Source organism: Emericellopsis atlantica, assembly GCF_019669845.1.
Source record: "Emericellopsis atlantica unplaced genomic scaffold F5Z01scaffold_1, whole genome shotgun sequence".
NCBI classification, from domain to species: Eukaryota; Fungi; Ascomycota; class Sordariomycetes; order Hypocreales; family Bionectriaceae; genus Emericellopsis; species Emericellopsis atlantica.
The window spans coordinates 118741-142756 of NW_025764703.1; the positions used below are offsets into that span (position 1 = coordinate 118741).

Here is a 24016-nt window from a genome sequence, read left to right on the forward strand (position 1 = left end):
TGGTGTCGGAGTGCCAGAGACCGGAACTTCGAGGAGCTCAACCGGGGCCTTGGTGATGGAGACGGTGGACATGCCCGCTGATCTGATTGATAAGATTTCGCTCGTCAGGCTGCGAGAAAAATTTTCCACATCGCATGAAGCCTCGCTCTCGAGACTGGGGTCAGTGGGTGAACGAGCTTCAAGGGGTGCCCACACTGTCTCCGACACGGTGCGGCAGGCGTACAGTGCGACCCACCTCTGAAGCTTGTCGCGCCACTCCCTGAAATTGAACGGCAAATAGCAATTTTATCTGATCAGATTAGATCAAATGGCGCATCTGATTAGATCATCGTCGCGGCCTCGACTCGCTACCCCTCTTTTGTCGGACGCAGCTCGTGTCACGGTCATGATGTCGATGGCTCCATTTCGAAATGAATTCTTAGTCAATTCCCCGTACAGCACTACTGACGATTTACTATGGCTAGACAAAGTGGCCCTCCTGGAAGAAGCGATCGCGCTGCAAGGCAAACAGCACGGCTGTCTTATGCGGCAGGTGGAAGCGCCTCTTCTTTTCCTGTGGCAGGAACCGGTCCTGAATCTTGACATTGCTCAGGTCATGCCTTGGCTCGGCCACAACCTGCTTCGTGCGCGGGTCCCGCAGGAAGCAGCAATGCTTGATGGATGTGCTCACTGCCTGGTACCGCTTCCCACCGCGAAAGTGCTCCTCGCCCACCAAAATGTGGCTGTTCTGGTCATGCTCGCCAAGGACAATGTTGCAGTTGGAGCCAACAAAGCACGCCACGTTGTCTTCCTTGGCAAACCCAATTTCTGTATAGCCGGCAAGTTCGCCGTCCCAGGCGAAAACGCACGACATGGTGTGCGGATCGGCTAGTTGAGATGCCAAATACCTGCGATGATGCTCGTCGGGACCGCGCTCTTTCCATCCTAGATTGACGCGGTCCGAGTTTTGCCAGCGTGCATATGTCTGGAAGTGAAGTGGGTTGCTGGCATCAATGTGGATGATCTGCAGTTGCTGCCCAAGCTCGACGATGAATCTCGAGTAGATGACGGTGCCTGGTGCAGGCTTTGGTGGCCGCACCGGGTGAACCGTGCAGACGTTGCCCTTGCGAGTGAAGCCCATTTGGCTGGCAAAGCTGCCTGCCGTGCCATTGAACCCAGGGAAAAGGGTAATCTCAGGGCGCGATTGTAGCCACGACTGCGAGTCTGGTGCGCCTGCCCCCTGCCAAAAAGCCTCTCGGTGCAGCCACAAGATGTTCTCCTTGGGGGTGATGGTCGTGGTTGAGGTGTCCGACGAGTAGGGAGAGGTCACTCCCAAGCCAGTGCAGCGCATGTACTGTCCAAGGCGTTCGTTGTCGAGCGAGATGGCAATCAAATCCTTGTCTCTGTGTTGGGGGTGAAGCCAAAGAGCGTACACAGATGCCCATAGAAGGACAATGTCTTCATCCTCCGTGTTGGCACCGATTCTCGCCGCACCGTGTGCGACAGGCTCGAATTGGAGAAGCTCATCGAATTCAGCCCTGTCGTCGTTCACCATTGATGGCGATACCCTGGTTTTTGTAGCACTGGTGAGCCACCGAGTGACAATTGACTCTCCTTGGCCCACGTTGTAGACAGGTGTCTCATGTGTTGCGTCGACATCAATCCAGAGCTTCGTTTTGGCGTCAGGGAGCTTGAAGTCGACCTTTGTTGCCAAAGGTGCCTCAGTCCCGACAGGTGCCTCATGTACAATGCTGCCCATGTTGATTTAGTGAAAGGAGCTTGAAGCTGTTAGTCGTGGGATGAGTCTTTTAGGGTAGGCCACGCACTCTCGTCTCTGTTGGAAGTCCAAGCTTGCACTGATGAGTTGAGGTAGATGGACACTGTCACGATCCAAGGTACATGTAGGCAGGGAACAAAGATTCGGGTCGGTCAGAATTGCCGTGTGCCTACGGATACAACTGTTGCGTCTCAAGTATGGATAGCCTGGCATGTGCTGGACAACGCAGGATCCGCGCCGAAACACACAAGACGCCACCTACCATCGACCGACCCTCTGCTCCAAGGGGCTTAGACAACTTAGACTAGTGTGTCTAGCGACCCCAGCGACCCCAGCCGGTACGTGGCATGAGACGTGGAAAAAGACGCAGATGCGTGCACAGCAGCCAGAGATGACATCTTCAGCTTTCCCCAAACAGGCGAATGCAAGAGCCGATCAGCTTGTCGGCGCAAGCGTCGTGAGGGAAATGAGTCGACGACTGCGCAATCTGTCCCGCCTTGGCAGACTGATTGATAAAAATTCGACCCGATACTGGACCCGCAGCCACCGTCTGGACACATGCAGCTTGTGCAATGCTTGCCGGGGTATGCAGATTCGTCATGATGTTTGTTTCATTCCAGCCGAGGCCAAGTCGCGCTCTCCATTCACTGTCACGTCTAACGTTGACATTTTTCCCTTCACCTCCCTGTGAAAAGTCGGCTGGAGGAGTGACAGGTGTGAGTGTCCATGCCGCTCTCTGTCAACCTTAGCGCCGGCTCCGCAGGTTCAGGTTCCAACCCTCGGCTCAACTTTATTCGACAGAGCAAATAGCGTCGATCATGCAGATGAATACCACACTGTGTGGACACATTCACAGAATAGGGTCGTCGACTCGTCGCCCTGGACAGGGGTGATCCGCCGTGATCATGGTGCCACAGCTAATAACGCAAGCTTGTGCACGCAAAGATTCGCCATCATCGCAAGGCCGTGATCGGCGTCTCCTCCCAAAAGTGAGCTGAGTGTCAATGCTCTCCAATTGCCGGTCTCCACAGGACTGGCACCTCTTTTGACCGCGGCAGTGGCACAACGTGCAGGCGACCAAAGTCGTCGACTGGACAATCCCAGAGGGTGCGATAGGACATCGATGCCAGCGACACCATGGCCAGCGCTGACGGGAAGACATTCCCCCCTAGGAAGTGGTACAGAAGGGTTCCTTTCCTATCGCAGAAACCCATCGAGACGAAGCTCACTGAACGACATCTGAGTCGGAAAACACCAACTCCAAGCCATGCTGAAGCTGCGCGAGGCAATGAATCTCAGACTTATGAGACCGTCACACCAGAAGCGCGAGCCAACCTGCTTTCCCTCATCACCTTCGACTGGCTCAGAACCCTTATCCGAACGGGCTACAGCAGGCCTCTGCAGGCCGACGACCTCTATGACCTCCCCAACAACAGGTTGGTGATCGACCACGCCGACCGGCTGGAGAAGGCGTGGACTTCAAGGTTGGATGACAATCGACAGAGGAAGCCCAAGTTGGGCTTGTTCTCTTGGAGACCCTTCTGGGCCAGACACACCACCGAAAGCACAGTCCTCGCCCTGGCACTCAACGATGTGACCTTTCAGTGGTTTTGGCTGGGTGGAATACTCAAGCTACTAGGTGATCTGACTCAGATCATCTCGCCCTTGCTCATCCGCTTCCTCATCAACACGCTTTCTGATCCATCCCAGCAGGCCTACCGGGCAGGGTTTGGCTACGCCGTGGGTCTCTTTGCGCTGCTGGCCTTTTCCGTCACCAGCAACGTACATGGCTTCTACCGGTCCTACACGACGGGTGTCCTGCTACGAGCAGCGCTGATGCACGTCATCTACCGCAGGGCAACGACCAAGTTGACCGAGCGCGCAAAGTTGACGCAAGGTCTGGGCACGGGCAAGCTTATGAGCCTCATGAGCGCCGACGTGACGCGCGTGGACTTTTGCTGTGCGTACTTCCACTCTGGATGGACAAGCATATGCCAGATCATCCTCTGCCTTGCACTCACGATATGGTCGATGGGATACAGTGCCTTGCCTGGCTTTGGCCTGCTAGCACTGCTGTACCCTCTACAGTCGTTCATGATGAAGACCCTTTTGGCTCTGCGTCGCAACAGCATGCCGTTCACAGATGCACGGGTCAAAGCCGTGGTCGAGGCTGTCTCCACCATCCGCCTCGTCAAAACCAATGCATATGAGGAGAGTCTCTTGGAAAAGATTGGACATCTTAGGAAGGACGAGGTTGTGTACATTCGCAAACGCATGTTACTGCGCGCGCTCAACATCGCCGTCTCCTTCACCGCGCCCACCCTCGCCGCCGTGGTCAGCATCGTGTGCTACGGCGCGACGAGCGGCAATGGGATGCGGGCAGATGTTGTCTTTTCCGCATTGGCATTTTTTTTGCTGCTGCGGCAGCCGATGGGAGCTTTGCCCATTGCCATTTCATCTGTCGCAGACGCTCGGGCCGCGCTTGAGCGTCTTGCTGTGTTTATGGTTTCTTCTGACGATCACATGGCAAGGGATGCAGCACTGCGAGGGGAATTGCAGGAAAAGGGACGACAAGCGCCCGACGAGATTGTTGTCCAAGTCGAAGATGCCACCTTTGCATATCACGACGACAAACAACTCATGGCAAATGACGGCGTTGACGAGGAGGAGAAAACACCAGCTGAGAAATTGCAGAGGCTCTACATTGACTCTTTCAGGGTGAAAAAGAAGAGCCTCGTCTGCGTAGTCGGTCCTGTCGCGTCTGGCAAAAGCTCGCTTCTTGGAGCTCTGCTGGGCGACATGCACCTGGTTAGTGCAAAGTCATGCCACATCAATCTCGACAAGTCCACCTCCGTGGAAATCGCCCTCGCGCCACAGGCAGCCTGGCTCCTGAGCGAGACGGTACGAGAAAACATTGTGTTTGGGCGACCATTCAACGCAGCCTGGTACGAGGAGGTCCTCCGTCGCTGCTGCTTGGTACCCGATCTTGAGATCCTCCCCGAGGGCGACATGACGGTCGTTGGTGAAAAGGGTGTCTCCCTCTCTGGTGGTCAGAAACAGCGCATCAGCCTTGCTAGGGCGATCTATGGTCGCAGCCAGTTGCTTCTGCTGGATGACTGCTTTTCTGCGCTGGATGCACATGTCGGTGCGCGCGTCTTTGACATGGTCCTCAATCAGGCGCGCAGAAATGGTGAAGGCACCATTGTGCTTGTGACGCACTCCATGGTCTTCGCTCGCCAGGCTGATCACATCGTGTTTATGGACAAGGGGCGCGTGGTGAGCCAAGGGTCATTTGACTATTTGAGGACCCACGACGAATCTTTCCGTAACTACATTGGGTCTTCAATGGCTGCAGAACAGACTGCGGACGATATTTCTGGGAGCGCTGCTCAGGCAGATCAGCATGTCGAGACTGCCATGCCGCATCCTGGCATAGAGCGAAAAACGGAGGGAGTCCAGCGCCAGGAAAAGGAGAAGACCGTTGATTCCACGCCTGCCGACGCAAAGGCAGCTCCAGCAGACCGAGGCAAAGACATTATGCAACGCGAGGAGAGACTGGTGGGCACAGTCAGTGGCAGCACGTACTGGCGTTACATCAAGTTCGGCAACGCTGTGATCACCGTACCGCTCTTCTTCCTCTCCATTGTCATCTACCAGGGCTCGAGCGTTGTCTCGCCTCTGTGGCTCAGCTGGTGGCAGGACAAAAAGTATGAATCCGTCAGTCAAAGCGCGTACATGGGTGGCTTTGCTGCTTTTGGCATCGGGCAATCTCTGGGCCTGTTCTTCATGAGTGCCACATTCGCCCTCTTCTGCTTCTGGTGCTCCAACAAACTCCACGCCGCCGCTCTGACGAATGTCCTCCTGGCCCCCGTCGCCTTCTTCGATACGACGCCGCAGGGACGCATCACCCATCGCTTCAGCAAGGATGTCGACGCCGTCGATAATGTGGTTGGCGAGCAGTTGCGGATGTTCATGTCGACTCTGGTGCAGGTGATTGGGACCATCATCGTCGTCAGCATTATCTTGCCTGTCTTTCTGGCTATTGCTGCCGGTGTGTTGTTGATCTATATCTGGACGGGCATGTACTATCGTCCGTCGGCACGTGAGCTGCGCCGTCTGAACAACCTGCTGCGAAGCCGCATCTACGAACACTTTGGCGAGTCTCTCTCTGGCCTCCCAACACTGAAAGCATTCGGCGCCGTGGATCGCTTCGTCGAAGACAACGCCCGCAAGATTGATACCGAGAACACAGCTTACTGGCTCTCAATTGCTTGCGTGCGATGGCTCAACCTTCGTCTAGACCTCTGTGGCGCAACACTCGTGCTTGGAGCAGGTCTTCTGGTCGTTGGTCTCCGCGACACCATCAATCCGTCGTCCGGTGGTGTGGTCCTGTCATACATTGTCACTGCGCAGGCGGCGTTTGGCAACATGATCCGTCAGAGCGCCGAGATTGAGAACAACATGAATTCGGTGGAGAGGATGCTGCACTACGCCTACAATATTGAACAGGAGCCAGCTCACAATGTCAGAGAAACGGACAGACCCCTCAAGGCGTCGAATTGGCCCAACGAAGGGCGCATCAGAATTGAATCCTTGACGCTGAGCCACCGCCCTGGCTTGGACCCGGCTCTCAAGGATGTGACGCTCGATGTCAAGCCTGGCGAGAAGATTGGCATTGTCGGCCGAACGGGTGCTGGCAAGTCAACATGTGAGTCGAATGAACTTCCGTTTCCGAAGTAGCCTAACCACTCGCAGTGATCACAGCATTGTTGCGGCTCACTGAGCCTACGAGCGGCCGAATTCTCATCGATGATGTGGATATCCATACAGTTGGTCTGCATCTTCTACGAACACGCCTGTCCGTCATCAGCCAGGATGCAGTGCTTCTCGCAGGCACAATTAGATACAATCTTGACCCCTTCCAGCAGTACGATGATGCATGGTTGACTAAATGTCTGCAAATTGTTGGTCTCGACGCTGATGACAGCTCCGAAAAGCGCTCTGAGCTCGAGGGTAGCGACTCGAGCGATTCCGAAAAGGGTCGAGATGGCAGCACATCTGTCCTCCACCTCCACTCCCAAGTGAAGGAGAATGGCGCCAACATCTCGCATGGCCAGAGATCTCTCATCTCCATCGCTCGCGCTCTCGTCCGACGGGCCAAGATTGTCATCTTGGACGAAGCAACCGCTTCCATTGACGGCAAGGCGGACAAGAGGCTGCAGACCATGTTGAGAGATGTCATGGGCGACGCTACTGTGCTCACCGTGGCGCATCGTCTGGACACGATTATTGACTCGAGCGACCGCGTTCTGGTTATGGACCGGGGGCGGGTCGCTGAGTTTGACAGCGTACCAGAGTTGTATGTGCGGCCGGATAGCTTGTTTCGAGCGCTCTGTGATGCTGCCAAGATTACTATTCCAGGGGCAAGTTCCTGATCCTCGGTTGAAGCCAAATTGCACCGAGGCAGTTGGTCCTAGTGCTAGTGAATTATCTTATTAATACTCGCTGTCAACCTCCCATTCAAGCCAGCCGCCGCATGGAACGTGATGTGATGACCACAGGGCTATGTAAACAAAAGATACGTACGTAGCATGTATGCGACTGACGATCCGGCCCATTCCGTGGTTACTGCACACCGCACATGAGGCCGGCTTCGGCCTAAGGTCCCCCAGTGCTGTTTTGAAGAGATCCAAGGCTCTGCCATGCTTGGGTCGACCTGTTGGCGTCCGTACACGCAGGGATCATGGACAGTGGAGAGAAGACACCCCAACTCGGCTGCCCAGCTTTCAAAAAGCACAGAAAAGCCTCACTGCAAGGGGAGTACTACGTAAGTAAGTCCACATACGTAATAGTCGCCAACCAATGCTAGTCGAGAGCTGTCCCTGAATGGATACGGCATCTGCAGCTGCCGCTCAGCTCAGCTAACTCCACGCTGAGCGGGTGTCAAAGCAGAGAGCTCAACTGTTTTGCCATCTCGAAAACCTTTCTCTTGACCTTCGTTTCCCGTTGGTCAAAGTTCCAAGCCATGTTAGTGTGACTAGAGTACCTTAGTCCTTCGTTCAGCGGCAGACGGGGCCTGTCGTGTGCCAGGGGGTGTCGAGAGTCAAGACAGTCAACACGGACATTTCCTGCACTGTGCAATACTTCAAAGCGGTAACAATCGACATGGTTTCGAGAGCCAAGACGGCAAGATCTCTCCATCGAATCAAAAGTCGAGCTACGACAGGGATCGTCGGAGATGGCTGCGGACTCCTCACGGTGGAATGATCTGATAAAAAATTTGCCTCAGCAGACGACCCGGCATGCGTGGTTCTCGCCCGGTCAGTCTACCATGGTTGGTTCCATCAGTCCGATATCGTCCGTGAGGACCAGACTCGAGAGAGCCCCTGGACCAGTGGATACGCAGCTGTCTGCCGCCATGCGGTATCCCATTGATTGCTGAGGGTCCTGGCGAACGGGGGCGGTGGCCATATTGAGCTTCCACTAGACTGTAGACCCTGGGGGTTAACCCACTGTGGCTTGTGACGCTCGACTGAGTGGACATCTGCTTGCGACCAACTGCTTATCAGATCTTGTAGAAATACACACCGCGCGCCGCAAGATCGGCCGTACTCTCTCGTCCGCCATCCTCCCTTTTCCATCTGCATTCCTCACTCCTTTTTCCTGCACCTGTCCAACATGTCCTCCCCAGCTGGAGCCAACCAGGCTCATGGCTACGATACCGAGGCGGCGTCTGCTCAGCCTGCCGTGATCCAGCAGACAGTCGAGACGGCTGGCAAGACTGATGCCTACTCCTCTGCCGACGGCAACTCGCAGCGCGATTCGACGCCAAACGCGACCCCGGACTCGGGCAGCCACAAGGAAGTTGGCGTGAGCAGGGTCGAGGCATTCAACAAGGTGCTCTACCAGTCAGGCCGCAAGGGCAAGGTCCTGCTCTGGGTGCTGGGCGTCTCCATTGGCTTGACCATGTTTGCGTACGCGCTCGACATGGGCCTCACGAGCAGCATCTTCAGCACCCTGGCGTCCTCGACCTTTGGCGTCCACAGCTCGCTCGGCGCCGTGAGTACGGCCAGTCAGATCATTCGCGCCATCAGCAAGCCCTTTATCGGCAAGCTGGCGGACATCACCTCTCGACCCACCACCTACGTCGTCATCCTCATCTTCTACGCCGTCGGCTTCGCGGTCGCGGCCAGCGCCACGAACTTCGCCTCGTACACGGTCGGCATCTGCTTCACGTCGGTCGGCAAGTCTGGCCTCGATCTCCTCAGCGACATTATCGTCGGTGACCTGACCCCTCTCGAATGGCGTGGCTTCTTCGGCGCCACCCTGTCCTTGCCCTTTGTTATCACGGTGCCCATTAATGGCTTCATTGGTGATGGATTCGTCGACAACTGGCGATGGGGCTTGGGAATGTTTGCCATTCTGGTCCCCGCTCTCCTCATACCCGCCATCTTCACCCTCTACACCATGCAGCGACGCGGTGAGAAGGCCGGCATGGTCACCATGGCCGACTCCAAGAACGTGCGCACTGGTGTCGACGAGGGTGGCCCCAAGGGCTTCATGTACTGGGTCAAGCTTCTGTACGCCGGTCTGATTGACATTGACATTCTCGGTCTCGTCATCCTCGGCTTCGCCTTCTCCCTGATTCTCCTGCCCTTCACCCTCGCCAAGAGCGCAGATGGCGGCTGGAGCAACCCGAGCATGATCGCGATGCTCGTCATGGGCTTTGTGTGCCTCGTCTTCTTCATCTTGTTTGAGATTTTCCTCGCCCCCAAGCCGATCATGACCAAGCGCATCCTGAACAACCGCGCCTTCCTGGCGGGTGTTACCATTTACACCTTCAACCAGATGGCCTCGTCGGTCCGCAACACCTACTTTGCATCCTACATCTACATCATCAAGGACTGGACTACCTACCAGTGGATCATCTTCCTGGGCATCACGACCATGGGTCTCAGTCTGCTCGGCCCCTTTGTCGGTCTCCTCCAGAGGAAGACCCATCACTACAAGACCATGATGATCTTTGGCGCCGTCGCCAGGATCATCGGATACGGCATCCTGGTGCAGCCCAGCGGCAACATGACCCAAGACACCGCCCGTCTCGTGGTGGCCCAGCTCATCTACTGTCTGAGCTCCTTCAACGTCGTCGGTGCCCGTGTCGGCACCCAAGCGTCTGTGCCCCACGAGGACATGGCGTCCATCATCTCCGTCCTCACCCTCTGGTCCACCCTTGGCTCCAGCGTCGGCAGTGCCGTCGCGTCTGCCATCTGGACCAACCAGATGCTCGACCAGATGTACGTGGAGATGCCCAACGTGCCCAAGGAGACAATTCTCGAGATCTACGGCAGCATCACCGCCCTGCGTACCGACTACGACTTTTTGGATCCCATCAGGCAGGGTTCCATCCGCGCCTATGCCATTGTCAACGGTAACATCACCGTCACGTCTTTGTGCTTGGCCTGCGTGCCCCTGATTGCCTCCTTCTTCATGCCCGACTTCTTCCTCGGCAAGCAGCAGAATGCCGTCACCAACAAGGGTCTTGATGGCGAGCTTGTTGACGTTCCCACCCAGAAGGGCGGCGAAGAGGTGGTCGAGGAGAAGCCCAAGTCCACGTGGGAGAAGGTGTTGAATGTGTACCGTAAGTAGGGAGAAGTTAGGGGGTAAGAGCTTGCTCGTTATGAGCTTGCGCGGGCATATTTGTGTCCGCGCTAAAGAGTGCAGTGTTGAATGATATCCACGAAGACATTTGGTGCCGCAAAATTTCTCAAATAGTGATTTGCACGCGTACTTATTTTCCCATGGGCATAGTCTAGCCTCAGCGGGGTGGGGCGTACTCATACAGGCAGAGGCTGTCTATATCTGACATTGATAATTTGGAGAGCGCATGTGAGTTGGGGTACTCCTGTCCAACTGGCCATACATGTCAGATTCATCTGGCGCAGGAAATCCGAGTCGATGGACCTTCGTGTCAGAAGGGTCCATCGGGGTGCGTCGGATCTGTCCGATGGATCCTGTAGTATATGCTGCAACGTTCAGCGGATCACAACAGTAAGGATGATTCTTTGAGAAAAGCAGCCGGCCTGGAGGAGCCCTTGCCTCACAAGTCGTACACATCACGAAAGTATGCCCTCCTCGGCCAATAGAAAGCGAACAGATTAACCCTCGTGGCCACCTATCAATTGTGCTTTTCGCTCCATGAGCTTACTTTGGGTTGAAATCTGAGCAAGGCTTGCTTGCGTGTAATACCAGATGCTAGATATCTGCTTGAGCTCTTCTATGCATGCGTCGATAAGGTCATTCGTTTAACTCGTCTATGAGGGCCTCTGTTTAGCCTACCCTAGGTCAGACGACTAGGCGTCGGTCGATACATTATCAGAGATAGAGATATAACAAACATCCGGAATTTATATATCCTAAATTTATGTTTCTAACTCTCAGTGCCGGTTGTGCTTGAGATCCTCTGATGGAGTGGGCCTTCTGTAAATTCCAAAACAATGTTGTAATTCAACTCAACAGTATAACCGTCGGTGATGTCAAAATTACAAAATACCACTACGATGTTGCGTTTGTATCTTCTCTCAAATCCGTGAACTCATGCATTATTAACTACTACTTCTAGGATCGGAGAAAGCATCCTTAAGCACTACTTCATTTGAGCAAAAGGCATGAAGCCTTTACAAGTATGATCCGGGGACTTTGACCCGCGGACTCCGGGGACGCGGACGGATAACGGAAGCTTAAATACGGACGACGCTATTCCCGGCCGTGACCCACTTTCCTATTCTGGGCAATACATGGCAACTCCCGCTCAGCACAAAAAGTCAGAGGCAACCTCCGGCCTCGACATGCACTGGGCTTCGCATCTCCTTGCTCATTGCTATGATACTCTAACGTAACACGATCGTCATTCTTTCTCGAATGCAAGATGCCACCCTCTCTTCTACCACGAGAGCCTACCCGGGGCCACAGCAACGGCCAGCCAGGACCGGGTGCAGAAGACCAGGACACAATCACGCACGTCATTGTCGATGCCGAGACAGAGGAGGCCGTTGCTGGGCTTCACAAAGCCGTCACAGAGCCCCACGAGAACAGCGCCATTCAAAGTCTGGAGAAGTACCTACAGCATGGCGATACAAGCCTACGACCCCCTCCGCTGAGCGTCTGCTTCAAATCAGTCACGGCCTACGGTCGAGCGGGAGGCGCTGCGCCTGTCAAGACGTTGAGAGAAGCGATATGGAGAACCTTGACACTTCAAGATATTTACGAGCTTACTCTCAAGCGATTCGTGTCTCCTGTCAGGGCTGAAGATGGCCAGGCTCTGATCAGAGACTTTTCTGGTGTAGTGCGCAATGGAGAAATGATGCTGTAAGTGTCACTTGAGGAGAGTCTACGCGTGTAGACATGTTCTAATCATTCTACAGAGTTTTGGGGAACCCTGGTTCGGGGTGCAGCACATTCTTGCGCACAGTCGGCAATGATCACAAGTCCTTCCTGAACGTCAGCGGTTCCATTGACTACTCGGGCCTTTCACCCCAAGAAGTGTCCAAGAACTACCGCGGTCTTGTCACCTATATCCCCGAAGACGACTTGCATCTCCCAACCCTCACCGTCCGCCAGACCCTAGACTTCGCACTGAAGAACAAGACACCCAAGAGATGGTTACATCACGCCCCGCGCTTCGTCGAGGAATTCGGCAGCGCATTCGGCATGACGCACGTCATGGACACACTTGTCGGCAATGAGTTCATTAGAGGCGTCTCGGGTGGCGAGCGCAAGCGCGTCTCTATTCTAGAGTCGCTGGCGTCAGATGCGTCCGTCAATGCATGGGACGGCTCAACAAGGGGCCTCGACGCCTCTTCTGCCGTGGACTTTGTGAGGTCTCTTCGCATCATGACAGACGCTTGCCAGCGTGCCACAATCGTGTCGCTCTACCAGGCATCTGACAGCATCTACAACCTCATGGACAAGGTTCTTCTCATTGATGAGGGACGCATGCTCTACCAAGGTCCAAGCAAGGATGCCGAGGCATATTTCAACGGCCTTGGATACGAGCGTTTGCCGCGACAGACAATGAGTGACTTTCTCACCAGTGTCGCTTCGGGAGACGCTGCCAATATTTCTCAACGGTCTGATAAGGATGTCCCCCGCGGTGCTGAGAACCTCGAGGCAGTCTTTCGGTCTAGCCGGGCCTTTGAGAAGGTGCACGAGGAGATCAATGCGTATGATTTGGAGCAGGGCCAAATCCGTACCAACACCTCCGTGAACAGCGTGTCTCCATCGTCGGATGCACTGAAACAGCACGTCAAGGAGACCAAATCGCGCTTCGTACGACCAAAATCGTCCTACAACATCTCGTTCTTTCGACAAGTCCTTCTTTGCGCGAAGCGCGATGTTTGGCAGCTGAGGGGCCACAAAGCTCCGTTTGTCACCAAGTTCATTTGCATATTTGTGTCCGCGTTCCTACTGGCGTCCATGTTCTACAATATGCCAGACGACTCTGGTGGTGTCTACTCAAGAGGAGGCTTTTGCTTCTACTCATCCGCGTTGGTAGCGTGGTTTCAGCTCGCCGAGCTTGATGCCGCATTCCACGACAGGACGGTCGTCAGTCGGCAGAAAAGGTATGCCATGGTACGACCTAGCGCCGTCGTTATTGGCAAAGCACTCCTCGACGTTCCGTTGGTATTACTTCAATCCGCAACCTACAGCGTGATTGCATACTTTCTCAGTGGAATGAGGATGGACGTAAGTGCTGTTTGTTAGCATATTGATTGGACATACCTACTGACCCCCTGGTAGGCTGGAGCGTTCTTCATTTTCTTATCGTCGACCTTTCTGTGTGCCATGGGTTTCACTGCCTCGTATCGCGTCTTTGGTGCTCTATCTCCACAACTCGAAGTCGCATTGCGATACTGCGGAGTATACCTCATCATTGCGATTGCTTGTGGTGGCTACGTCCGATCTGTCGAACGTATGATTGCAGATGTGCCTTGGGTTGGCTGGCTTGCAGTAAGTCTTGACTTCGCTTTTGGGTGGTCATGGGATGGGATATCGGCTAATCACGAGCAGTATATCACTCCTGTTCCGTTCGCTTACGAGAACATCATGGCCGCCGAGTTTCACGGACGCGAATTTCCTTGCCAATCTGATTCCATTATTCCCGCTGGTGCATCTTACAACGAGCCCGATTTCCAGGCATGCGCCTCGCGGGGGTCAACCCCGGGGCAGCTCGACATCTACGGCAATGACTACCTTCGGAGTGAGTTTGGCTTTAGCTACGGCAACATTGGCCGCAACTATGGTATCTTGCTTGCCTTCATCTTTGGCTTCTTATTGATCAACATGTGGATTGTGGAACACGTGGACTGGGTACGCAGCGGCGGCGCACTCCTCGAGTTCGCACACGGGCGCAAGGGGATACGCAAGTCACATGGCTGTGATGAAGAAAACGTCGAGCGTCCACAAGTCACTGCGGATGTATCTGAACAGACTGAAGGGGCTGCAAAAAGTGAAGAGCTTGCCCAGTCCGGCTCGACCTTTACTTGGAGGAACCTTGACTACAGTGTCCCACACCAGAACGGGGAGAAGCAACTTCTTCGGGACGTTTCAGGATACTGCGCGCCTGGAATGCTCACGGCTCTAGTTGGAGCATCAGGCGCAGGAAAGAGTACTCGTAAGTCATCCTCTAATCACAGCATTGTGGCATATGAAAGCTGAGAAACCTACCTATAGTCCTCACAGTCCTAACCCAGCAAGCCACCGGCACGGTCACGGGTAACATGCGAGTTGACGACCAGCCTGTCGGTCCCTCATTCGGGCGAAGCGTCGGCTACTGTCAGCAGATGGACATTCACATCGAAACAAGCACTGTCCGGGAAGCGTTCGAGTTTTCGGCGCTGTTGCGTCAGGGAGCGGAGACGAGCGACGACGACAAGCTATCCTACGTGGACCGGATACTTGATGTGCTTGGCATGGTGGAGTTGCAGGACATGACCATCCGGTCCCTGTCCCTGGAACAAAAGAAGCGCACCACGATTGGCGTGGAGCTCTGTGCGAAGCCGAGCTTGCTCTTGTTCTTGGATGAACCCACGAGTGTAAGTCTCGGAAATAAATCACAAAGTCTTTACTTATTAATTCTCTCCAGGGCTTGGATAGCCAAGGTTCGATGAGCATCCTGAGGCTTTTGCGGCGCCTTGCGGATGGAGGGCAAGCGATTGTCTGCACTATCCACCAAGCGAGCCAAGAACACTTTGATCTGGTAAGTCTGAAATGCTTCGGGTGAAGTAGTTTTTAGTACTGGAGCTGACAATGGTGCAGTTTGACAAGGTTCTCGCACTCAACCGAGGCGGTCAAGTGTACTACTTTGGTGCCGTGAACAAGGTGCTGAACTACTTCACGAACCATGGTGTCAATGCCCCCTCTGGCAAGAACGTCGCCGATCTCCTGATTGAGATACCCGCCCGCGAAGCACCTACAACAGGAGAGGAGTCATGGCCGCAGGTCTGGGCAAAGTCTCCTGAAGCCGCCGAGGTGCTGGCCGACATTGACAGCTTCACTCAGTCTAAAGAGTCAGCTAATCTAGTACACGACTCGGCGGTCGCAGATGCCGGCTTTGCGTCTTCTACTTGGAGACAATCGCGGCTTCTCACCAAGAGAACGCTCGCTCAATACTGGCGTTCGCCCAACTACACCTACTCTCGTCTTTACGCCACCTTTGTCCACTCCCTTTTGAACGGCCTCATCTTCCTGCAACTGAACGACACCGTCGCAGCCATGCAATACCGCATCTTCTCCGCGTTTCTCGTACTCATGATTGTACCGGAAATCATCAACGCTACCGCCATGATGTTTGACGAGAATCGCAATGTCTGGCTGGGGCGCGAGTATCCGAGCCGCATCTACGGGTGGACCGCCTTCACGACGGCGCAGATCCTTGCCGAGATCCCATTTGCACTTGCTGGCGGCCTGGTCATCTACGTGCTGCTCTACTTCATGGTGGGCTTCCCTCTGGGAGTTGCGGCTGGCTATACCTTCCTCATGATGATCCTCTTTCAACTGTTCATTACGTCCTGGGGACAGTGGATTGCTGCACTAAGGTAAGACCAGATCTTTCTTACTCATAAGTACCACTGACACCATGGAACAGTTCCGACGCGTCCATGGCCGCCAATATTATGCCGTTCTTCGTTATCGCTGCTGAGCTATTCAATGGTACTGATCCCTGACCGCTATAAGTCTACTGGCGGCTGCTAATCTTCCCCAGGTGTTCTGCAGCCCGCATCCCTCATGCCCGCAGTCTGGCGCTACACCCTGTACTACATGGGCCCCTTTACCTATTGGATTTCCGGCGTCATGGCAATTATCCTCCCACGCATCACCGTGGAGTGTGCCAACTCGGAACTCACCCGCTTCGATACTCCTTCGGGCACCACGTGCGGTGACTATGCTCGGGACTGGCTTGACGACACCATCGGGTACTTGGCAACTCCAGATGCCACGGCTGACTGCGGCTACTGTCAGTACGGCTCGGGTGAAGATGTAAGTTGGACACCTCTGCAGCGAAGGTAGCCTCCACTGACCAGATCAGTACCTGTCCACGTTGCAGGTCAAAGGTTCGTATGCCTGGCCGTGTCTTGGCATATTCGCCCTGTTCACGTGCACAAACTACCTCTCGGTGTACCTTTGGGTATACGTGAAATCTGTCAAGAACTGGCTCCCATGGTAGACACCGCTCACCTGTAGGCTTGGGGAGGGGGATGATTGATCACAGGGACGGACAGTGTAGAACAGAATAACAATGCATAGTGGATCATGGAGATTTCTGTATCTCTTTGCTAGACAGTACTAAATGTTCGCTCATAACCCGGTATACGACAACTGCCTTCTTATGGAATAGCTCAAATAGTCTAGGTGGTTAGGGCACCACGTTGTGGATCACATATTCAGAACCGTGGAAACCCCAGTTCGAGTCTGGGTTTGGGCACATGTACCAGCAGGTTCTCGGATTACTTCGCTACTGCGATACATCCGAGAACATGCGCCTTTTTTTTTGAGTCTTCCTTTGTTCTTGTTCTTGATTTTTTCTTTGCGTGTCTTGCTCCAAAAATACTCGGGAAACACGCGAAAAAACAGACAGACAGCACGGTCTGTGATACACAGACCAGTCGGCAGACACGAGCGCTTCTGATCTAGAGGAATTTCACCTATTATCAATAATTGTTTACGGACCATCGCAGTCCTAAAAAGTGATTTCTTGAGGGGAAACACCAGTCTCCTCCTTACTCCCAGAAACCATCGGGCCAGAACTCCTCGAGCCACTCATACGGATCCTCTGGCTCGTACACATTGGTGACGGTGCCGTTGAAGCCCTCAACGATATTGTCTGTCGTGGTGTTGTAGAGAGCATATTTCTCGTCGGGGCCCTCACCAATGTGATAGGGGACCGTCTGCACGTTGTTGCCAATCTCCTTCGTGACGATAATGCCGACGTTGTCGATCTGGGCGTTCTTCAAGCGGAATTCATCACCGTAGTTGGGGTTGATCTAGCGCCGTCAGCAGTGTTAAGGACAAAGACAGGACTGGTGTACTCACAATACCCATGCGGATTCCGTCGACGGCCACGACGTTCTGAATGGTGGCGTTGCGCTTGGCTTGGTTCAGACAGTTGCCGCAAGACTGGTAGAATGACCCAAAGGTGTCCGCGTAGAAGCCGGTGATGTTGTACTTGCCGCCGAGCGAGTTGTCTTGGAAGATCTGATGCCGTCAGCACGGATTGTGGCTTCTTCTCATGAGTCTGTTCATGTGCATACCTTATCAGTCGCGTTGCGAGCGCCGCCACCAATGACTTTGAGCTGGGTGTTGAGACCCTTTGCCGTCAAGGCATCTTCGCAGACATCCTCCCACCATACTGAAAGACGTATTAGACTGCACATGATTCGACAAGCGGCCACGTAGGAGACTGACCATTCTCGACCCAGGCGTCGCCCAGAGCATGGATACCCTCGGATTGATGCTTCCCAATGATCACATTCCTGATGGTGGCACCAGGAAGCAGATTGAAGACAGCGTCAGCGTCTGTACCCTCAGCCTGCTCGTTGCAGCTACCCTCGGGTCGCTCATAACGCTTCATGCCGCCGTCAAAGGTGGCACCGGCGGGTACATAGAAGGTATTCTCAAGGACGACCGTCTCCTTGGCCACGGGGAACTTTGTCACGGGGAAGGGGAATCGAGGAGCTGGTCTTTCGGTGAGCTCAGATTGGGAAGAGTCTGCATCTCCTTGGGCCCCATCTCCTGTGTTCTGGCGCTTCATGAGGCGGCCGCCAGTGTGTGTCCAGTCGAGGACTTGAGACGACTGAACCAGAACGGGCAGTAGCCCGAGGATCAGGGCAGTCTTCATAGTGATTGGCTTTGGGGAGCGAGGGCTAGAGTCAAGTTGAAGGGCCTCTTATGCGGAGAGGAGCTCAAGGGCGGATTGACACTGAGGACAACAACGGGCCCAGTACATTATGCGTCACCATCTACTCTTTTTATACTCATCCATATGCCGATCATGCTTGGGCTTCGTTCATGTTGGCGACGTCAAAGTAGAACGGAAGTATTGTCGCTACAGACGTCATGCCCACTGGATAATACACACGGCTTTTGCGTCCGGAGGAACTCTATTCTGCATTTTCCATGAATCAGAGCAAAATATGAGCCATTATGCGGGGAACTCCCCTGTCATCTGGGGCATGTAGCACGCGGGGAACACATTTCCTCCACATGCGTCCCTGGAATCTGGACAAGGCTCCCCGCACAAAGATACCAATGTTATTGCTGGAGGCGTTGAGCACCGATGCAGACTTTGAGTTTTGCGCCTTGTCATTGTTGGATAATTACTGTGACCCAGCAAGAGCCACTTTGGCTATCTTTGTCCAGCTTTCCATAGTCAGTCAAGACAGCAGATCCTTGTATGTATGTGCCGGTACTGTTGCTGCTTTCCGACGAAGCACGTACTCCTCGCGCTCAGCCTTGTGGGGTGAAGCGGTGTAAGGTTTCGGATTCCTAATTCAAGCTTATTTCTCGGCAGCGCTCGGTATTTTGCGCCGAAAGAAAGGCGCTGCAGAGCCACCATTCACATCCTTTGCCTGGATGTCGCTGATCTGCCCTCTGCAGTCCTGACTCGGCGTGTGAACATTTTTGGGGCTCGTTGTGTCCCTTATTATGATTAGCATACTCGCTATATATACATGTATCTATAATTATTCTGTCTAAATCTAATCACTTCCCTAGCAAATTGTGATGAATTTTGTCGGCAACCCGAGACCGAGTCGAGGTCTCAGACGAGTCGCATTCCAAAGAAAAGGGACATGGCAATCGCGAAAGTCGCTCCCACGGCCGGAGAGCCCATTCTCGGATTTGCAGCCGAACCATCATCGTCTTCGCTGTTGGACTCCTCGCTAGCAGCAGATGTTTCTGAAGACTCATCACCCGAGTGAGAGGGCGTCTCTTTAAATATCTGATTTGCCGTGTTTGTAGATGGAGTAGTAGTCGCGGTGCTCGCAGTACTCTTCGTCTTGGATGCGGTTTCCGTCGACGTCTTCTCCTCGGTAGCCGTGGACTTGGGCGCCTCTCCCACAAAAGGCTTGATGATACACTCGGTCATGAGTTCATTGTCCTGGTAGTTGTCAGCCTCGCCAGAGGGCGTTAGATTCATGACATAGTCAGTCCCGAAGCTGCCAGCTCCCCAGCCGACGAAGCCGACAAAGACGTCCGTGTTCTTGGCAATGTATTCGTTCTGGGTGCAGAACTTCTCGATGCACGTGGGATCCAGGGACGCGCCCGTCTCTGAGATGATGGCCTGGCGCTTGTTCTTCCTGAGCCAATCTCCGATGGTCTTGAACCCTGCGACATTATTCGTGGTGCACTCGACGTGTGTGCCCGAGTTGTTGATATCGAGGTACTTGTGCAGATCGAGAACCAGACCATCCTTGCTGCCATCCGGGTTCGAGATCTTGGCCAGCAGTTCCGCACTGCCACTCGACACAAAAGTCTCGGCACTTGCGAAATTGGTGCCCGGGAGCAAGATAATCTGTGACTCGGCGCCGGCCTTGCGGATACCTGTGACGACCTTTTGGCATGTCTGTGCCCAGCGGACAATGTCCAAGTCGTGGGGCTCGTTTACGATGCCAAACATGACCTTGTCGTTGTCTGCATACTTCTTTGCCAGCTGGACCCAGATGTCGACAAACTCCTCGTCGTCAGGTCCTCCTTGACCAACGATGCCGTCGTTCCACCGGGCAAAGTTGTGAATGTCAATCATGCAGTATGAGCCAGTGTCCAGGCATGCTTTCATCAGCTTGTTGTAGTTGTCGAAGTTGGTCTCGTCCATCTTTGCGCCTAGTTGATTGTTGACAAGATACTGCCACGGCACCGCTGCGTTTCCCGTCAACACACTGCTGGTCACCCTTCTAGGGCGTTGGCGAATACTCACGAAGACGGAATGTGTTCATGTCCGCATTTTCCGTCCAATGCTGCATCTGGCCCGCGCCATCACCACCGCCCATCTCTAACAAAGGGAATTTCCTATTCCCTGGCGGACAGGAGCCCTGGTTCAGTGGTCAGTTGCCGGGCCATAAAATCATGAGCAGCGAAGGAGTTCCATACATCAATGTCACAGCCGAAGTCAATCCCCGGTATAGCAACGCCCTGAAAAGAGTCAGCCCTGTGAGTGCTCATTGGATCTAAGCGGGAACCGTACCAAGTATTTAATTCGACCCCACGCAGACGGGAGGAGCGCCAAAGAGGCTACAAGAGGAGTGGCAACGCGCATCGTTCAAAGTAGATGCGCAAAGAACGCCGAAAAATGATACATGAGAAATGAATGAATAGTCGTTGCGAGAGAGAAGAGGAAGAAGACAATCTCAAATTGAGCGTTGCTGGGGGAGTAATTATGAACATGAAATTTATGACGCAAAGTCAGCTGGCTGGGGCATCCTAGCGTGGTCATCAGGGGCGGAGGCGGTCCAAAATAAGTGCTCACAGAGCCCCTCTGCATCGCTGCATAGTGCACGACTTGTTCTGTCTTTCACGTCTCGTATTGTACGCTAGCTCGGCAAGCGGAGGTCAAGGCCGAGTCAAGTCTGGCGAGCCGTAACACGAGGCGCGCTAATTATAGTCAGGCAAGCAAGGTGATCATAATAATAATAATGATCCGAGACAATTTAGCATGCTCGTAACTAATGAATACGGTATCTTGTGCGTTGCGCAATTAGAGCTTCTAAAGTTGAGCCCGTATTCTGGCTAAGAGTCCAACAGTCAACTACCTCTGGGTTCAACAAGTAGTTATTGTTCTCACCAGACCCGAGTCAGCGTCGCCGCTTCAGGGACGATTAACGAAGAGGACTGCCTAGCGCAGCCTGGCTGTAACAGAGTCATTAAAATCTCTCACTGGCAGCTGTCAGACATTGTCAAATTGTGAAAGCTGTTAAACAATGATATCCCACCGCCAAATCCCGAGACATTTCAAGACGGGCTGTCGGCAACGTGCATTAGCATCAGATCAGATCATGCGGGGGTTGTCGTTCATCAGGGGGTCCGGAGCAACACCCTGGAATGGCCGAAACTTTGTTCATTACGATGCGACTCTGTTTCAACCCGGGAAATAAGTTCAAGATAGCGTTGCTTTTCAAGCTTCTCCCTCGCAGGTTCTATCAAGCTACCCTACACACCCCTGCATCTGTTTGCCAAAAGCAAAGCGAGGTGTCCTCATGAATGTAAGGTTAAATAAATTTGTGAGGAGAGCAGCGCTGTCAACAGATTTGATCCAATGCCTGCATGGTACGTGTGTCGTGTGTTCATAATGGACTTGTGCAGCGATATCAGTTCGCCCAAACAAAGCCGCCTCTTTCGCAGCATGATTCAGTCGTGGACAAACTCCGCAAATTTGATTGTCCAATAACAGGGCGCATCACCTGTGTTTTTCTATATGGGGGTAGGCAGATATGCAAATGTGTGCTGACCGTAGCTCAACGTCCTTCCATTTCAGTCGCAGGGCTCACAGGGAAGGCGGAAAATCGCGGACGTGGTAAAGACATTCCAGGTATAGCTTTCCCCGGAAGGCCGCAGGCGTTGCAGCCTTGGGTATCTCTCTGTTTCTCCGTCCGTATGCAATTGTGTACAAGCAGATTCACATGGTCCTCGGACGACGTGCTGCTGATCTCCAGGGGCAAAAGTCACAATGGTGGATGCCCTGTCCGTTCTTCGATGACGGCGGACCTTTGGGTGACACTGGCAGCTACACTCCGTCGTCTGCGCCACACAAGCCCGCAGACATTGCAGAGTGTGTTTTTGCCATTGGGGCCTGTGCGCCAATACGGTGTTCTCCGTACACCACAGCTCGAACACCCAAGATGGGAGACGCTCCTCGTCGGGCTGGGAGCCAATTTGGGTGCCTCAGCTGCTTGTCCTTGCACCACGTCGTAGGCTGGGGCTCCGGTCATGTGCTGGGGCCGTGCGCCATCTCGCACTGTTGCAGTCGACTGTGGTAAATGCACCAGCTCTTGTTTGGGGCGGTTCTGTTGCGCACAGCTTGGCGCTGCTGTTGCTGCCTCGCGGGGCGCGATCAAGGGGGCGTCTGACTCGAAGTCAGCCGTGACATAGAGCGGCAGCCGATCCTGGTCCCTGCGCAGCTGCTATCTGTTAGACAATTGAGCGTCTATTTTTGACCTGATCAATACCATTTGAAAACCGAGGTCATCGCCCGGTTGCAGACGAACCAGCTCACACTGCGTCAGTGGGAGCGGCGTCTTAGAAGATGATAGGTGCAGCAATGGATATTGCTCAGTATGGCTTTCCGAGCTCATGATGGGGCAGTGTCGACAGGCGGCGGGCGGTCAATGTAGGGATGAATGGCGGGAGTGAACGATGCAAATTGGGTTGCCCACGACAGGCAGAAGAAATCAAGCGACTCGAGAGCCATTGAGAGGTGTCGTAACGGGCGTATCTCATCGACCGTGACGCTCATGAGCTCGCAGACGCGTATTATCGCCAGTTGAGTTGAGAGACAAGGGGAATGTTGCGGACAGCGACATGGAGCACTGAGGATAGATAAGTACCTGCTACGCAATTAAAGGTGTGAGATGCCGTCATGATCTACGTAACCAGCTTCCACAGGCCCGAGATAGGAGAAATTGGTATCAGTGCTTACTATGTATACAACTTGGTCTCTCAAACGCGCGAATGCCTGCCCGCGGGTATGCCTGAAAACCTAATTGTTGTCGAATCCGCATCTTGGCACTGATGCGATTCAGGAATTCGATGAGGGATGACGGTGGCCCGGGGTGGGAGGGGTGGAGGGCCCCGCTGATGTCACTGCCAGTGCCAGTGACTGGAAGGCACCCCGCACCAGGCCAAAGGAGCGCCTGACCCTGCAGGCCGGAACAGCATCGTCGAGGCTATATGCAAGGTGCCAAGATGGACAGATAAATACACGTATATAGTACGAGTCCTTTTTGCAAGTCTTTTCCTGTATGTTTTGAGAGGAAATGCCTGGTGATGGATGGAAAGGTATCGGCGGCTCCAGTCCTTGTCCTGTCGCCAGGCCCCCCCACCACCATCACCACCCTGCGGCAGAGAGGGTGGGTGCCTGCCGACAGGCCGATGGGAAACTTCAAAAACACTCCAGTCCTTTCGTCTGGTGGGAACTATTAACACCGTAAAGCGGTGGTAGGGTCGGATAATGATAACCACAAGATGTTGGTTACGCCTCGCTCCTAGCGCTATGCCTGTTGTACGTACGTAGTACGTAGAAAGGGTGGTACAAGTAATTCTGCTGGACGGCATGGAATACTTGAAATCCGGTCCTCGAAAGCCGATCTTAAAGTCGAACTTGAAAATTCTCCAGTGACATGGAGTGGCCCAGCTACCCGGGGGGCGGAAGTCCAGTCTGCCAGCCGCGACCAGACCTCCAGCCAAGACCAATCATCAGCCAGCCTTTTGTCTAGTCGCAAACTTACAGCACGACACAGCGCTAGAGTATGTGGTCTAGAGCTAGATGTTTGGGGTCTAGACCAGTGATGACAAACTACGCCGGGCCACTTCGAGTTCTGTACTTCGGTTCTGTTGGTTCTAATTAATAGTATCTTTCAGATACCGAAATAAGCACTGCCTCGATAGGACGGTCTAGTCACTGGTCGAGCAATTACTGACTGACTTTGGCCGATTTCTAGACTGCAAGGAGCATGCAGCAAATCGACTTTTCTTGATGGTGATGTCATGTTTGGC

The 24016-nt window shown here is 53.9% G+C and overlaps 8 protein-coding genes and 1 non-coding gene across 9 annotated transcripts; 5 read left to right on the forward strand and 4 right to left on the reverse strand.

The window, feature by feature from the left end:
• Nucleotides 1–385: 385 nt before the first annotated feature.
• F5Z01DRAFT_4203 (acyl-CoA N-acyltransferase) lies at nucleotides 386–1852 on the reverse strand. The gene has a single exon (XM_046259614.1). The coding sequence runs from the start codon at nucleotides 1736–1738 to the stop codon at nucleotides 461–463; it is 1278 nt and encodes a 425-aa protein (XP_046122717.1). The 5' UTR covers nucleotides 1739–1852; the 3' UTR covers nucleotides 386–460.
• Nucleotides 1853–2810: 958 nt separating this feature from the next.
• F5Z01DRAFT_4242 (P-loop containing nucleoside triphosphate hydrolase protein) lies at nucleotides 2811–7271 on the forward strand. Its single transcript, XM_046259636.1, has 2 exons — nucleotides 2811–6464; nucleotides 6512–7271. The coding sequence occupies exons 1-2, from the start codon at nucleotides 2894–2896 to the stop codon at nucleotides 7189–7191; spliced, it is 4251 nt and encodes a 1416-aa protein (XP_046122718.1). The 5' UTR covers nucleotides 2811–2893; the 3' UTR covers nucleotides 7192–7271.
• Nucleotides 7272–8080: 809 nt separating this feature from the next.
• Nucleotides 8081–10402, forward strand: F5Z01DRAFT_740820 (major facilitator superfamily domain-containing protein; the record flags this gene model as incomplete). Its single annotated transcript, XM_046266851.1, has 2 exons — nucleotides 8081–8518; nucleotides 8573–10402. Exons 1-2 carry the CDS (start codon nucleotides 8435–8437, stop codon nucleotides 10400–10402), a joined length of 1914 nt encoding a protein of 637 aa, XP_046122719.1. The 5' UTR covers nucleotides 8081–8434.
• A 1214-nt stretch (nucleotides 10403–11616) lies between these two features.
• F5Z01DRAFT_4283 (ABC-2 type transporter-domain-containing protein) lies at nucleotides 11617–16583 on the forward strand. Its single transcript, XM_046259670.1, has 10 exons — nucleotides 11617–12121; nucleotides 12178–13498; nucleotides 13553–13762; nucleotides 13823–14426; nucleotides 14486–14847; nucleotides 14898–15011; nucleotides 15071–15849; nucleotides 15900–15964; nucleotides 16017–16291; nucleotides 16341–16583. The coding sequence occupies exons 1-10, from the start codon at nucleotides 11682–11684 to the stop codon at nucleotides 16476–16478; spliced, it is 4308 nt and encodes a 1435-aa protein (XP_046122720.1). The 5' UTR covers nucleotides 11617–11681; the 3' UTR covers nucleotides 16479–16583.
• A 65-nt stretch (nucleotides 16584–16648) lies between these two features.
• On the forward strand, nucleotides 16649–16736 carry F5Z01DRAFT_t1. The gene has a single exon. It is a non-coding gene; the product is annotated as a tRNA-His (tRNA).
• Nucleotides 16737–17031: 295 nt separating this feature from the next.
• Nucleotides 17032–18357, reverse strand: F5Z01DRAFT_740822 (pectin lyase fold/virulence factor; the record flags this gene model as incomplete). Its single annotated transcript, XM_046266852.1, has 4 exons — nucleotides 17717–18357; nucleotides 17563–17660; nucleotides 17345–17506; nucleotides 17032–17295 (listed from the first exon to the last, which is right to left on the reverse strand). Exons 1-4 carry the CDS (start codon nucleotides 18147–18149, stop codon nucleotides 17032–17034), a joined length of 957 nt encoding a protein of 318 aa, XP_046122721.1. The 5' UTR covers nucleotides 18150–18357.
• Nucleotides 18358–18881: 524 nt separating this feature from the next.
• F5Z01DRAFT_699827 (glycoside hydrolase superfamily) lies at nucleotides 18882–20697 on the reverse strand. Its single transcript, XM_046266394.1, has 4 exons — nucleotides 20493–20697; nucleotides 20399–20440; nucleotides 20226–20340; nucleotides 18882–20167 (listed from the first exon to the last, which is right to left on the reverse strand). Exons 1-4 carry the CDS (start codon nucleotides 20562–20564, stop codon nucleotides 19071–19073), a joined length of 1326 nt encoding a protein of 441 aa, XP_046122722.1. The 5' UTR covers nucleotides 20565–20697; the 3' UTR covers nucleotides 18882–19070.
• Nucleotides 20698–21376: 679 nt separating this feature from the next.
• F5Z01DRAFT_4318 (uncharacterized protein) lies at nucleotides 21377–22435 on the forward strand. The gene has a single exon (XM_046259690.1). The coding sequence runs from the start codon at nucleotides 21569–21571 to the stop codon at nucleotides 22214–22216; it is 648 nt and encodes a 215-aa protein (XP_046122723.1). The 5' UTR covers nucleotides 21377–21568; the 3' UTR covers nucleotides 22217–22435.
• A 261-nt stretch (nucleotides 22436–22696) lies between these two features.
• F5Z01DRAFT_641445 (uncharacterized protein) lies at nucleotides 22697–23634 on the reverse strand. The gene is made up of 2 exons (XM_046262581.1): nucleotides 22941–23634; nucleotides 22697–22830 (listed from the first exon to the last, which is right to left on the reverse strand). Exon 1 carries the CDS (start codon nucleotides 23573–23575, stop codon nucleotides 23102–23104), a length of 474 nt encoding a protein of 157 aa, XP_046122724.1. The 5' UTR covers nucleotides 23576–23634; the 3' UTR covers nucleotides 22697–22830; nucleotides 22941–23101.
• Between the last annotated feature and the right edge of the window lie 382 nt (nucleotides 23635–24016).

Excerpts from the sequence above, each read along its gene's own strand:
- F5Z01DRAFT_4203 (XM_046259614.1), bottom strand. The coding sequence starts at position 1,738 with ATGGGCAGCATTGTACATGAGGCACCTGTCGGGACTGAGGCACCTTTG.
- F5Z01DRAFT_4242 (XM_046259636.1), top strand. The coding sequence starts at position 2,894 with ATGGCCAGCGCTGACGGGAAGACATTCCCCCCTAGGAAGTGGTACAGA. Across the intron at positions 6,465-6,511 it reads GGGTGCTGGCAAGTCAACAT|TGATCACAGCATTGTTGCGG; the intron begins GTGAGTCGAATG and ends AACCACTCGCAG.
- F5Z01DRAFT_4283 (XM_046259670.1), top strand. The coding sequence starts at position 11,682 with ATGCCACCCTCTCTTCTACCACGAGAGCCTACCCGGGGCCACAGCAAC. Across the intron at positions 13,499-13,552 it reads TCAGTGGAATGAGGATGGAC|GCTGGAGCGTTCTTCATTTT; the intron begins GTAAGTGCTGTT and ends ACCCCCTGGTAG. Across the intron at positions 15,850-15,899 it reads CAGTGGATTGCTGCACTAAG|TTCCGACGCGTCCATGGCCG; the intron begins GTAAGACCAGAT and ends ACCATGGAACAG.
- F5Z01DRAFT_699827 (XM_046266394.1), bottom strand. The coding sequence starts at position 20,564 with ATGCGCGTTGCCACTCCTCTTGTAGCCTCTTTGGCGCTCCTCCCGTCT. Across the intron at positions 20,441-20,492 it reads GGGGTCGAATTAAATACTTG|GGCGTTGCTATACCGGGGAT; the intron begins GTACGGTTCCCG and ends GACTCTTTTCAG. Across the intron at positions 20,168-20,225 it reads CATGAACACATTCCGTCTTC|CGGTGCCGTGGCAGTATCTT; the intron begins GTGAGTATTCGC and ends CGGGAAACGCAG.
- F5Z01DRAFT_4318 (XM_046259690.1), top strand. The coding sequence starts at position 21,569 with ATGGTACGTGTGTCGTGTGTTCATAATGGACTTGTGCAGCGATATCAG.
- F5Z01DRAFT_641445 (XM_046262581.1), bottom strand. The coding sequence starts at position 23,575 with ATGCCGTCCAGCAGAATTACTTGTACCACCCTTTCTACGTACTACGTA.